This window comes from Schistocerca serialis, chromosome 9, assembly GCF_023864345.2.
Source record: "Schistocerca serialis cubense isolate TAMUIC-IGC-003099 chromosome 9, iqSchSeri2.2, whole genome shotgun sequence".
Lineage (NCBI taxonomy): Eukaryota > Metazoa > Arthropoda > Insecta > Orthoptera > Acrididae > Schistocerca > Schistocerca serialis.
The window spans coordinates 10,696,900-10,712,396 of record NC_064646.1 but is presented as its reverse complement, the minus strand read 5'-3'; the positions used below and the strand labels follow the sequence as shown (position 1 = coordinate 10,712,396).

Here is a 15,497-nt window from a genome sequence, read left to right as displayed (position 1 = left end):
AGGGATGTTCCTCCATTGGCCTGACTGTAGCTGTTGTAACTAGTGCTCGCTCGATATCAAAATGGCTATGCCAATAATAATCACCAGAAAATAGTTATTTGCATGCTGTAAAAATGACCTGTTTACAGTGAGTATTATTACTTGGTCTTGCTTCCAACAGCAGTCCTCAATCCTTGTATGTAGGTCATCTGAGAGTGATAACTAAGATTAGTATTTAATTTTCCTTTTTTTAAATTTACAATGATTCCCAGTTCCTCGCATTGTGCTTGGCGGCAACTTGAATACTTCAGCACCAGAATACAGAACTGTCTGCCCAGAGGATATCTGACTTTCATGAGTACGTTTGTGGCGAGCATAAGCCCTGCACCATTGCAGTACACCTTCTGTTTTAGACTGCAATTCCTGCTTCTTATTATATTTTCTTGCTCGCCCTTTGTCCACTCCACTGGTGACAGCTTGGCTCTCACGAAAGGCATTCCTGGCTTATTTTCATGACCCCTTGCATTACTGTCTACCTTTCTTAAATTTATTTTATCTATGGAGTGCAAATTGTGCTTTCTATTTTGGTGCAATCAATCTGAAACCCTGTTCTGGTCTCACTACCTGCCATAACAAAACCTAATGCTATAGTCAATTCATTGCAGGGGGGATCACTGTGTACAAGGGATACACTGAAAATTTTAGAATGTCGTGGTTCTAAAAGCAAATAAGATATTTTATATTTGATGGTTACTTTTTGATGTTTGGAGAATTGTCTGTCATGTAGTTTGTTTAGTTTGTTCTAATAGTTTATGATTATCTAAAGAGTGTTTGTGCACCAAAAATGAATTTAACGAGAGGACATACCCAGTTTATGATTTTTTTTTACAAATTAAAATCTTCATTAGCATCCAAACAATTTGAATATAGCATCTAAACAATCTGAATATCAGCTTAGAAATGCATTTTTGAAGAAGCCTGATGTAAGACAAAAATTTGTAACTGGTACGGCAAACTCAAATAGTTTTTATTTTTTTAATGATGAATTTGTGAAGATGCCGAAGAACTGCAGGCAGTGATGAAAATATACACTGGAACATTAATAAGGGGCTCTAGGCATATGTACGTCTTTCTAACACTGAAGCATAATACTCGGTCAAAGCACTTGTACTCTTGGTTATCCATTGTTTCTTGCAAATGGGACAATTGCCACAGGTGGGTTCACTGGGACATCAAGATGACATATGTTGTGAGGGTTCAGCAGGATAAAATTATATGTCGTCTGGTCCTGCAGAACACTTGTCCATTTTATTTCTTCTAACTTCAGATGTACTTACGTTACTCAGGCTTACTTCATTGATTAACTGGGAATTTCAATATAACAAACAGATTTATCGGCATGCTTACAGACATAGATCTTTTCAACTTACAGGATCTCAAACAACTGATTTTCTCTCCCACCCAAAAAGAGACACTTTTTTCCTTACGCAACACAGTTAAAATTTTTCCAAGGAAGGCTTCTGCTAGCAGTATTCCATGGAACAACATACAGTGTTGGGGTCTCTGCTACACCTGTGCTGATGTCAGAGCATCTGTTGCTGCATTCACAACGCCACACAAAGCCCAATGAGTACCTCAGACTGAAGTTATGAAACACACTGTAGGAATTTAACCTTGTACATGTTACCTAAATAAACCATTGATATCCAAAATCAAGACCTTATTTAATGGTTGTTCTTATTATGCCAAACATACAATCTACAATATTTACTGTTTCATATGTAATGCCGAGAGTACAGAAATTTTATGCAGAGAGTACAGAAATTTTAAATCAAAGATGAAATTCCTGGGATCTTCTCAAACTAAAATGTCAAAATTTCTGTGCCCCTTAAATGTCCAAAATGGAGGCATTTAACGCACTTTGTAGGTGGAGATATGTAGGGCCTAACATCACAGTGCTAAACCATGATCTTCCCTTTCTCTGTGAGTGTAGCCCCCCTCGTATACTAGAATAAATGCTCGTGTATCAAGTCTGCTGTACTTCAGACCCTTCCAAGTAAATGGAGGAATTGTACCCCTTGCAGTTGTAGTTTGTTACGTATTTTTTCATCCACTTTTAACATCCAGTCCCAGAGAAAGACATGACTTGTGTTTTGTTTAAACCCCTACGGGGAGTAAAAGAAACTGGAATATCGCCCAAAGACGTACACAGAAGTAAGACTTTGGACAGAGATGAGCCTACTGTCTTGATTAGGAGAGAGTCGCTGTGTGTCTTTTGCAAAAGGCAACTACTCCTTGTGTGTGGAGAGTTTATAGTGCCAACACCAGCAGTGTGATCCCTGTATTGTGAGCAGCTACTACTGTACAGGTACAAAAATGGCACTGTAAAATTTTTGATCATCAGATAAGAATTAATTTTAAAAATTAAATGATATTATTGATTTTTGAAATATTTCCCTTTAACAACAATATATTTTTACTTTAGACGAACCCGGCCTTAAGGCAGTGATGCCATTCTTCTTGAGGCACTTCAGAAACCAGATTTTTTTAATGTTCACTGCTTCATCTGAAGGAAAAGTGATTCCACACATTTTATGTTTAGTTTTTGGGAACAAAAAGTAATCGCAAGATGTCAAGTCAGGGCTGTGTGGTGGATTGCCAAGGGCACTGACATTCAGAACACGAAGATACTCAGTTGTTAGTTTTGCTGCATGCGATGATTTAAAACTGTTTTTCCTTTTGGGCATTTTTCATAAACTTTTTTCAAAAAATTTGTGGTAGACAGGCATTTGTGTGCCAATTGGCAGTATCTCCTAAGGTTATGGTAGCAATGTGGCCCATTTTAGGGGAAAAATAATAATCATCTTCTTACCAGTACTGTTAATTCATCTTACTTTCATAGCCTTAGGTTTGATTCGAAAGACCCTTTGAGGCGACTGACTTTTCTTTTCAAGATCATAACAAAAAATCCAAGATTCATCATCAGTAATGATGTTTAAAATGAAATTTGAAGTGCCCCCTTCGAATTTTTCCAGAGTTTTTCTGCACCAACCAGTGCGTTGTTGTTTTTGATCGGAAGTCAGTTGATGTGAAATATGAACGATACAGCAGAGAGGGCTGTGAGACAACGTCAGCCAATAGCATGCTGACTAGGACATCACCACGAGAGGAGCGACCTCTACACGAAGAGAATAAAAGCGACGTGCCACCTAGCCTCGACCGCACTAGAAACTGGGCCCTAGAAAAGCCAGAGTAGAAGACTAGCAGTGATATTAACAGTAACAGTGACTTATGAACTTGTATGATTAGTTTGCATGGAAATTGTATATAGCAAAGGACATTGATTATTTGCATGTCACCAATTGCTTGCGACAACTTGTTGTAAATACAAAGTTAAATATTGTCATTTCAATTACTGTAACAAACTCCATTAATATGATTTGCTTGTACGTTTTCTAGCTATCTGATAAAACAGCTTCCTAGGCACCCTATAAGAGATGAGTGGGCAGGATCCCACAATTATGACGAGCAGTTTTGTGACAACTATGGAAAGAACTCCACTGCCCATCCAGATGACATAAACCCCTCACCGTACTCTCACAAAACTGTCTTCATGTGATACAGAGTTGACAATTTTATCATCCCGTATCTTACCAACATAGGGTCCCCGATCTATCACCTTCGGCCTGAAAGACTCACAGCCTGACCCTGGCCAGCACGTTAAGAAACTGCAGGTTGCAGACCATGGACTTCCATTATTGTTCTGGTCTTTAAATGAAATCAGCCAAATCTTAGCAATCTACTACAAATACTTTCCTGGACATTGTATGGGGTGTCACCCAAAATGTCCAAAAATTTCATTGCAACAATAAAAAACTGTACATACGTCCTAACAGCCTCCGTCACCACCATCTCAGGCATGTATGCAACGAAGTGGAAGTCTACAGGGTAAAGCGTGTTCTTGACCGGCTGTGGTTCCTCTTGGATGTCTTCAATCAAGTCATGTGGTGGTAGTTCTGGTGAGCAAGGATGATGGGGGACCATTGCCATATTATTTTTATCCAGGAGTTCCTTCACAACAAGCAAGGTGTGCGCTAGTGTGTTGTCATGGTGCACCAACCAGTCTTTCTTTTTCCATAATTCTGGCAGTTTGCACTAAACAGTTTCCTTCAGTTGCCTCAAAGCCTCTCAGTAAAACTGCTCATTGACAGTCTGACCAGGTGAAGCAAACTCCTCGAATGTTGAAAAATATTATCAGTATTGACTTCATGTTGCTGCAAACATTTCAAGCTTTTTTTGGCCTTGGAGAAGATGGTCTTTCCATTCTGATGATCCCTGCTTCATTTCAGGGTCATAAATGTAGATCAAAGATTCATCACCACTCTCAAACTCTTTGTGGCAGCTCAGTACACACCTGAATCCTGAGGTTTTGTTGGTCGATGGTGAGAAGACAAGGGACAAATTTCGCTGCAAGTCATCTCGTGTTCAGTTCATTGACTAGAATTTGTTGACGTGTACAATAAGACTGCCCAAGTCTGTTACAAACATTGTGAATTGTTTGCCTTTGATTTTTGTGACTCATGTCGCATGCTCTCATGATCATTTCTGGTGTTGTGCACATTGACGGTCAACCAAAATGTTTGTCACCTTCCACACTCAGCCTTTTTTGAAGCACTTGAATCACTTAAATGTTCATGCTTGACTCGGTGCACACTCACCAAATGCCTCTGTTGGCATGTGGTGGATTTCAGCTGTAGTTTTCTTCAGCTTGAAACAGAATTTGATGCAAATCTGTTGTGCCTTCGCATTATGCATTTCACAATACGCAGAAGCACTGAAACACAACCTGACACACACCATGACAACTCGCAATGGCGTGCGTCAAAGATGACACAACTTTGTGCCACAGTAGCTAACACATATGCCCAGTGACATTTAGTGGCATAATGTCATATGCTATTGGTTTTACCAGTACAATGAAATTCTAGGATTTTTGGGTAGCACCTCGTAACACCTGTTGAGTAGAGACTGATGTATGATTTACTACTCTGGCCTATTCATCCCTCCATTCCCTTGCTTGCAAGTTTACTCCAGGGTGATTTTGCAGTAGAATTGTAAAGGATACTGTGGTGTCACCGCCAGACACCACACTTGCTAGGTGGTAGCTTAAATCGGCCGCGGTCCATTTAGTACATGTCGGACCCGCGTGTCGCCACTGTGTAATCGCAGACCTAGCGCCACCACCAAGGCAGGTCTCGTGATACGAGAGAGCACTCGCCCCAGTTGTACGAGAACCTAGCTACCGACCAGATGTACGAAGCCTTTCTCTCTCATTAGCCGAGAGACAGAATAGCCATCAGCTAAGTTAATGGCTACGAACTAGCAAGGCGCCATTTGTATCAGTGCCTATAGCTTACGAGTATTCAAGAGAGATGTATTCCAAGGACTAATAAAAAGATAAGTAATAAGCATCTACATACTTTTCTTCTTATTCATTTATAAGTTCTCATGTTCCAGACTTCACGCCCGTCTGCGTTAGCCTTGCGTGCCCTATCGGCTACAGCGTTAGTCTAGCGTGCATTTTCAGCCATCTCAACTTCACGGTGTCGGCCCAGCTACCGACACAACAGATACTATTGTCACTTTCCTGAACTATGACAACTATTGTCATTCTATGCTGCAATATGTATTGTCCTGCAAAAATTCCATCTTTCACAGTCCTAAGATCAGTTCCAGCTACAGTTGCTATAGTAACTGCACCGACCAAGAGAGGGTGCCCAGGGGTTTGCATGTTTGTTCTATATCCATCTACAAATTTTGAAAACCTTTTACATGCACTGAATTCCTGGTGTGAAGCAGCATATTTTATTAAACCACTGTTTGATCCCAGCATCAAGTTAGTTAGGAGTGTAAGGTGTGGCTTCATCTGCTCCCCTAAGCCGACCCATCACTACATTAAATTTACATTTCATCCAGCTACTCTAACCTGAAGCATCGCTATTGCATTAAATGCTTTGATTCTACCTTTACTACATGCCATGGCAATACAATCAGACCTTTACCATTAGCCACTGACACTATTGTTTTAGAGCTTAAAATATCCAATCCAATATAGAACCATACCATGAAACCTAGAAAAGTCAGCATTGTTTATATTGAAATTATTTTCATGTCTTGATTTTGATAGTCTTCTTTCTTTGTTTGGATAGCTGGGGACCACAACATTTCTGGTGTCTTTTTCCAGACTTTAACTGTTGATCAGTGCTCCTGCATTCATTTTGGGCATTGTTCTTCCTTCTCTTTGGTCTACATTTCCCTGCCTTCAGCTTTGTCTTTTCCTGGAAGCCTTTATGTGTTTATAGTTCTTCCTTAAGATCATCATTTCTGAACATTATTAGGAGACATTTCCAAATTCGTAGATTTTTTTTCAACTGAGAATCGTGCCTGTTTAGTTTTCTTATCTTGAAAGTATAGTATTTTGATAGTGTCTATTGCAGTTTAACTGGCTTTTTATTATTAACCACAATTATCATTAAGGAGCAGATGTACTGGAAAGTAAGTGTAAGAATTCCAGATTTTTGAAAAATTGCTCTCCTGTTTTATACAACATTCTTATTGCTAACTTTTGGTGAATAAATAGATAGTAATGTTTCGTTGTGATAGCATATCCTAATACATCTTCTAATACATGTCCGTTGTAAACATTTGTGACATACACATTTATTGAATTGACTACTCAGTTCCTACCACTTCTACATACTTTGTATAAATTTTGTTTTTACTTCAAGAAAATACAATACTGACGATGACTAATTTCACTCAACATTTTTATTTGTGCAGAGAATGATATTTAACTGAATGTAAGTTTATGAAAAGCATATGCAATATGTACACAAATAAAATATTTCTGCCAAATATGATGCAAGCTTCTTTTGTCACATTTTAATTGCTATGCATTCTTACAGTATTGTTTGTTCTGGCTGTGGACAATCAAATTTTCTTTGAGTAACCTATCACGAAAAACATTTTTTCTCCATTTGTTTTCAGTTATCTTCACTGAATGAGAGGATGGCAGAGGCTCGTGCCACGCAAACCCAGGCTGGACCTGCTGTGCAGCATACACTTCAGCGACATAGAGAGATCCTTCAGGACTACACGCAAGAATTCCGTAAAACGCAGGACAATTACAGAGCTAGGAGAGAGAGAGAAGACCTGTTGCGAAGTGTACGGAAAGATATAGAGTAAGAACTACTTTATCATTTCAGAAGCATTTTGCAAATGCAGGACTTTATACATTTTCTGGACAATATCATGTCATATTAACCAATCCTGCTTTCATCTCCATAAAACAGCAATTCATATTTGTAAGAGGAATAATATCCTCTAACAATGGAAATTCCAGGTAGGAGTATCAGCACTGTAGGAAAACATAGATCGCTACTTACCATAAAAAACACACATTAAGTTGCAGACAGGCACAATTAAAAGATGCTTACATAAAGCTTTCAGCCACAGTCTTCATCAGCAGAAGAAAAATACACACCATTTTTACACACAAGCAAGCATGCCTCATGCACACATGATCACCAGCACCAGCAGCTCAGCAAGGATGTGATCCCATGTGGTAGTTGCATTCTGGCCCAAGCTGCCAGAGTTGGTGGTCATGTGTGTGTGAGGTGTGCTTGCTTGTGTCTATGAATGATGTGTGTTTCTCTTTTGCTGATGAAGGCTGTGCCCAAAAGCTTTATTTAAGTGTGTTTTAATTATGCCTGTCTGAAACTTAATGTGTCTTGTTTATGGTAAGTAGCAACCTATCGTTTCTTACATTTCTAATATGTTATCTGTGATAAATTCTTGAAAGAGAAAGCTAGTACGATACTTCATAAGTGTTGGTGAAATACATACAATGGAAGAAGTAAAAGTAGACACTTGTCATAAAGAGGGGAAGAACATTGTCCAAAATCTACGCTAAAAGTTCATTATTCTTTATGTGTCTGTATAGCACTTAATGCTTTAATCATATGATGAGTGGTTACCTATTCTGCTTCCATTGTTTGAAAGAAAAAATAGTATTTTCAAAATAATTTCACAGTCATATATAGACACTTTTGTGGAGGTGTCAGTGTCTTTTGAGGAGACAGTATTTTTGTATCATGAACAGTTTATATTGAAGTGTGGATAAAGGCCGGATCCACTGTGTCAGGATTTGTGATATAAGCCTTTGTGATTTCATTTCTACGTTCTCTCTTTTAGTTTTTATGCTTCTTGTGTCAGCAGAATTTGATTTCCTTTCCATTTGTATTGTATTTAAACTGTCACTTGTACTTCAAGGGTCTCTTATTTGTAGTCTATGCGTATCTGTCTGCCTAACCTCCTCTATGACCCCTCCTCTAAAATCCACACAGCCGTGCCACCTTCTGCTTCCAAATTCCTGCTCAAATAATTCTTTTCCATGTACCAGCATACTAAGGAGTACCTACAGTGAGTGAAACAATTGCTTTCTTCAAAATTTATAACACATATTCTTTAAACATTTTCACACTACTAAAGCATATTCAGATACAAAAATTTAGCTAACTGTGATGGGAGACCATGCCAAATCACTTTAAAAGTTTTGTGCTGAAATTTAAATATTGATCCTGCTGTAAACTGGCAACTAAATTATAATGGGTAAATTAAAGGTGTAGTAAACAGCAGCATAATAATATTCACTTTTATTAGAATCAGGGTATTTCCTTTTTGAAGTAACATTTTTACGATTTGGATAGGGCTTTCTATGCTCTAGTATGCAACCCAATTCAAGTTGTTTCTGTTGCTCCTTGGTTGTTATCAGTCCTTGAATACCTAGCATCAGTTTGAAAGCTCTTTCTGCTGTCTGATTCACATCCTTCAGAGATGAAATTTTTCTTCTAGGTTTCAAACACGCTAAATTTTCTCTTCACAAATACACACTTCCACACACAAAAACTTTTCCACAGAGGGTATTAAATGTGTACAAAGGGTGGCACAGATTAGTCTGACCCATAGAGGTGCATCACAGAAATTAAAAACCTGAATTGGGCAGGCTCTTAAGATAGGTGCAAATTATCCTGTGAAATACTGCTTACAAATTTCAAGAACCAGGGTTAACTGGAGAATGTAGAGGTATTCATCAGGCTTTTATGCATCGTCCCCATAGGGATTATGAGGACAGGATGAGACCAATTACAGCATGCACGTAGACATTTAAGCAATTATTCTTCCCACATTACATATGGGACAGTAGCAAGAGGGAAGCCTAGTATGCAGCACCATGCCAAGTACCATCTGCCATGCACTTCACAGTTACCAGAGTATGTTTGCAGATGTACAGAGAAATACTGTTTTCCTTGAGCTAGGGATGGAAAATAATCATGCTTGGAATTCAGTCGTACACAAAAAGTATCTTCTGTGTGTCTGCCCCTTCCCCTCTCACCCCCCCCCCCCCCCCATCTTTCTCTGTCTTGAAGAATCTTCATTTTCAGCTAATTTCTTATGTACTGCTGCTTAATGACCCAAATGCCCTGATAGTCTTTGTTGCTGTAAGAATATTTTGTCTTTGTTGATTTTCACTTTGCCAAGACCAACAACATGTGCAATATCAAATTAATTATCCAATACAGTTTAAAAATCTTGCTCACAGCACATGTAAACATCTGCAGGTTCTTTGCTGTTGTTTATTGTAAGAATTGTGAGACATGGTGTAGATGCGCATGCTTTTTAACACAATTAGGACCCAAGTGGCGGTCTAGATGTTATTGTCATGTTCCAGAAAATGATACAGTCATAAATTATGAAATTTGCACTTTCACTTACTTTAATTTAAACTTACAAAGAATAAAGAAGAAAACTGACAAAACCCGCCAAATGGAAAGCAGCAGCCTTTGGCTGTTCTAAATGTCAAGCTACGGAATGTCTTTTTTAATCCAACAATGGAAAATCCAGGATGGAATGTAACAATATTATGAGAAAAAAGTTGCTACTCACCATATACCAGAGATGCTGAGTCGCAGATAGGCACAACGAAAAGACTCTCACTATTATAGCTTTTGACCATTTAGGCCTTTGTTGAAAAATACAAGACACACACACACACACACACACACACACACACAAATGCAAATGCAATTTTCACACATGTGGGGTTGGGTTGGCGTGTGTGCGTGTGTGTGTGTGTGTGTGTGTGTGTGTGTGTGTGTGTGTGTGTGTGCGTGCGTGTGCGTGTGCGTGTGTCAAACTTATAGGATCAGTTTTTTGTCTGTCTGTCAGGCTGTTGAAAGCTCTTTTTCTCAGGAACACGTAGATGTATCACATTGAAATGTGTGTCACATACCAAGAGATATTGTACCTTGGCAGTGTAAGTAATTGAAGCTTCTAAGTCAGTGCAATCAAAAGGCATAGCCCTTTATGTCATTTATTGTGATACTCGCAAACTCATTCATCAAAACCTATAGAGTACTTCTTGTTGACCTAGAATCATGGAATTTAGCAAGAAGCAAGGTTTCACAGTACAAGTAAAGTGAAAAAAACGAAAATTGTTAATTTGAAATTACATTGCGTAGAAAAAAACATTTCAAGCAATGGAAACTCTTGATGTGTCTTCTTTATGGTAAGTAGAAAAAATATTTCTTTTGCCATTTGTTTCCTGGTGTCAAAACTGAAATTAAAACAATCGGTAGCTCTGCATTCAAGCTGACTGGGTCAGTCAAACATCTGGCAAAGAATGAGTTTGTCGCTCATATGACGCATTTCAGAATTTATCCATCATCAGATATCCAGGAGCGATTACTGAACCAAGATGTGGCATTTCACATACAACTTAATAAAGGTCGCGTGCCTCCTGCATGACTACCACATTAATATTATTGAAATTAAAACATTCTCAAAGATCTTTGAATCCGTGAGACCGATACCTTGCCAGAACTGATGTCAATAAAAGGAAAAAGTTGCAGAGATTCTCAATTCTTGGAATTTATGTGCTGCGTGTATTCATAATTAAGTTTGTAGGGAACTCTCAGTGCATGAGACCTACTTGCACCTGGCTAGTTTTTAGATAGTAATCCAAAATGTGAACCATTATTATGAGAAATTGCAAACATGTTCCTTCCTGAACTGGAGACAGTATAATTATATCACAACAAGACCCACTTCAAGGGAAACTTTTTGACTAAATGTCTGTCTCCAGTCACCTCCACTCCTTTCCACTATACATGAAGTCCTTGTCATAAATCTTCTGGGCCTATTGAACTGGATTTTGAAAGGGTTCCAGCCATGTGTACTCTGTAGTGAACTATAATTGTATCCTTAGTGGTTGACACAGTGTTTGACAACAACCACATAGGTCATAACTCAGTATAATTCTAGTGGACACACAGTTGGCATATGAAAACTGTCACAAGCATTTCAAACAAGAAAATCAAAACAATTTAATGGAACAAGTAAACAGGAGATTAGAATATGGAAAAACAAATTTCACATGTACAGTATAATTTATCACCATTAAGTGTTTGTTAGTATAAATCATTCTGATGGTGTTGACCATGGGAAAAAGACTCAGTAAGATTCATCAGATCTCTAAATCAGCAAAATTTCTTTCTAATAGCTGAATAAGGCCTTACTTGCAGGTAAATAAACTGCCCCCATCCCCTTCCCTTTCCTTTCCAGTTTTTGAAAGCCTTATTGGACATTTCTCAGATACTCTTTTCTTCAAACATCCACACCTTTTTGAGTTCCTTTTCCTTCCATTACTAGCATTTGTTTGCCAGTCTTCTTCCTCAACCTTTACAGTTATTTCATTTGTGCTGGTAAACCTTTCGGGGTATAAGGTCATTGTCAACCAAACTCTTCTGCCCCTAATGTTTCATCCAGAACTGCACTGGACATCTTCAGAGGCATTGCTTCTTCATAGTCTTGCCGACTGATGGGTTGGACATCTGAGAGCGACATGTATACTGTAGAAAAGAGGCATGGCAGGAGTTGCACATAAGCAGAGATGATCCTTGTCAAAGATAAAGAACTGTGTAGTGATTCTGCAGAAGTTCTGTCCATATTTTGCTAAGTTTCATGGTATCTTCTTTTCTGTTAAAATCATCTCTATGTTTATATATTTCAATGGCTTTTCTACATAGCCATGGATAATAGTTTGTTGTAGATAAAATTTTTCTTTCAGAAAACTTCACTTCGTGACTTCTTGGATGAAGATCATGATCTGCTACAGCCAATTTGTCTATTTTCCATAGTCGGTGAAGACTATTGAGCTCCTTTAGCTGTGTTTTCATGCTTCTCTTTGTTGTTCCAATATAAACTTTACCACATGTACACTGAATTTTATATATGCCACATGTTGACAGAGAAGTGTGTGTATCGTTCACATATCATCTTCTTTGTTGGTCTAAAAACCAGCGTAATGTAACATTTCTGTAAAATCTTTCAGATCTGATCTGTTACTTTTTTAAGAAAAGGGAGAGAAACTGTATTCTTCCATTGTTGTTTTCCATGCTTGTCCTTCAGCCTTCCGTTGTTTGGATGTATAATTCTGTTTACCTTCTTTCCTGAGTAGCCATTTTTCTCAAAAGCCTGCTTTAGATGTTTTAATTCAGGATCCAGGTATTCTAGTATGCTAATCCTTTTGGCCCTTTCGGCAAGACTTTTAATGACACCTCTCATTTGTTGTGGGTGTTGATTAGAGTTCATGTATAAATATCTATCTGTGTGCGTTACTTTTTGAAAAACCTGAAGATTCGTCTGTTGGCCTGTCTCATAGCTAAAACATCTAAGAAAAGTATTTTGTTGTCATTTTATATTTGGATGGTGAACTGGATTTTTGGGTTTATGTTATTTAGAAGACCAAAGAATTTGTCCAAAGCTTTTTTACTGTACGACTATACCAAACATGTGTTATCTACAAAACAGTACCAGCAAGATGGTTTCTTATTTACTTTTTCTAAAGCTAACTGCTCAGTTTTCTCCCTATAGAAATTAGCTATAGTGCAGTATACATGTCGCTCTCAGATGGCTGACCCATCAGTCAGCAGGATTCAACAGAGCAGCAACACCTCTGAAGATGTCCAGTGCAGGTCTGGGCAAAACATTAGAAACAGAAGAGTTTCATGGACCACGACCTTATATCCCAAAAGGTTTACCAGCAGTAGCATCATCTGATCGTGAAAGCCTTCATTCTATCATCTTTCATTTGTTTTGTGCCCTTCTTTTACACACCTGTCTTTCTGTTTCTGTAAGGATGTCATCCAACTGTACTATGTCCTTTGTGATCTTAGATGTTTTTAGTTGTTCCATTGAGTTCACATGTGGACTGTCTCACTTTTTGTACCTTTTTGTTTCATCAGTGTTTTTCTCTGTCAGGTACACTCATAGCAGTGTTCATATATAGTTCCTTCCAGCAGCAAAACACAATTTTCACCAGTGACAGAATATTCTCTGATATGCACTGAAAGTGCTGTTATCACTCAAAGCTCTTCATAGATTTATCATCATTAAGATAAAAAAAAAAATTGTTATTTTGTTCAACTCACCCTCCAATAATATCATTGACTGCTGGTATCATCTTTGTCAGTGCACAGGGAATGAGATTCCTTTGCTGCTAGGAATGTCTTATGTTGGTTGGAGGATGGAAATAGAGTGCAAATCATGATGCCTCAGCTAAACACTAGGTTCAGAATGTCTTACTATGTTGTCCGTTAATCAGCTAAACTGTTTATAATTACTTCTGCATGAAGTACTATAGCAAACTTTGTATTTGCAGAAGATAAATGACCTAGTAATTTTTGCCAGGTGCTGGGAACTATGATTTAAACTTGTTTACTGTCAACTCCAACTTCTTGCTAAAGTGGCCATGTTCCTGTAAAATACTCAGGTGCAACACATGCCACATACAACCACACCATTATACTCAAATCCTATTACAGGTGTATCTGTCTTGTAAATCAACTCTGCCGTAATTTCTGCATAGCCTTTTGTGTGGGTATGGCACTAACCAGCTGTTCACCAGAATGAATGGACACCATCGAACTGAGGCAAATAACAAAGTCGAGAACCCAGTGGCAGAGCATGTTTCCAAATACAGCATATTTGATGTCAATGACTGCTGCACAGCCCGTGCCATCCATACCCTTCCCACCAAGATCAACTTCTCACAGTTGCACAAATGGGATTACTCCGTTATAGTACATCTTTCATTCTTATCTGTGGTGTTCAGTTCACATTAGCTCATTTCTCACATACAGCTGTACCCCTGTCTGCCATGCATGCTATCCCCCTTATAAGCAGCCTCCCTCTAATAGACAGCAGAAATGAGTTCAAATGTTAGTAATTTTTTCTTCGCCATTCTTTCTATACGTGCACAAGTTGAGCACAAATAATTTACCTTTAAATAGAATGTTTTGTTCTATAATGTTTATTGTAATTATTATCTTTGGTACATGTTAACTGAGAACCGTAAGTTACTTGCATCCACAACATGATGATATTATTCAGTTCCTGACCTGATGTGTAACAGTTATGCTTGTATTATGTATAAAAACAAAGATGAGGTGACTTACCGAACGAAAGCGATGGCAGGTCGATAGACACACAAACAAACACAAACACACACACAAAATTCAAGCTTTCGCAACAAACTGTTGCCTCATCAGGAAAGAGGGAAGGAGAGGGGAAGACGAAAGGAAGTGGGTTTTAAGGGAGAGGGTAAGGAGTCATTCCAATCCCGGGAGCGGAAAGACTTACCTTAGGGGGAAAAAAGGACAGGTATACACTCGCACACACGCACATATCCATCCACACATACAGACACAAGCAGTCTGCTTGTGTCTGTATGTGTGGATGGATATGTGCGTGTGTGCGAGTGTATACCTGTCCTTTTTTCCCCCTAAGGTAAGTCTTTCCGCTCCCGGGATTGGAATGACTCCTTACCCTCTCCCTTAAAACCCACTTCCTTTCGTCTTCCCCTCTCCTTCCCTCTTTCCTGATGAGGCAACAGTTTGTTGCGAAAGCTTGAATTTTGTGTGTGTGTTTGTGTTTGTTTGTGTGTCTATCGACCTGCCAGCGCTTTCGTTCGGTAAGTCACCTCATCTTTGTTTTTATACATAATTTTTCCCACGTGGAATGTTTCCTTCTATTATATAGTTATGCTTGTATTGTATGCAAACAAAACTGCCTTGGATGGCTTATGACTAAAAAGACATACTTTAACTGCTGTGGCCCAAAGGTAAAGTAGTAATGAAAGAAATGATTCCTATTGCTTAATATCTATTTTCTTTGTTCCAATTTCCCAGTGTTATAACTGAACTCTGATGCATATTAGTTTTCTTAAACTTGAATCATGATGAAAAATGCCTGAATGAATTCCAAGGATTTCACCTGTTGGAACTTTTTATTCAGAAGCTCTCTAATTTCATTAGATGTCATATCCAATATAAAATTTTGGCATTAAAGCTGTAAAGCTGCTTAGTTTGGGAAATTGACAATATTTACCTGCAATAATT

The 15,497-nt window shown here is 38.4% G+C and overlaps 1 protein-coding gene across 1 annotated transcript in view; it reads left to right on the top strand.

Moving 5' to 3' along the window:
- The window catches only part of LOC126418593 (Golgi SNAP receptor complex member 1), a 50,770-nt gene that overhangs the window by 9,886 nt on the left and 25,387 nt on the right, over nucleotides 1-15,497 (top strand). Inside the window, exon 4 of the mRNA XM_050085426.1 lies at nucleotides 7,027-7,220. Within this exon, the coding sequence (XP_049941383.1) occupies nucleotides 7,027-7,220 (194 nt within the window). The remainder of the gene's footprint in view (nucleotides 1-7,026; nucleotides 7,221-15,497) is intronic.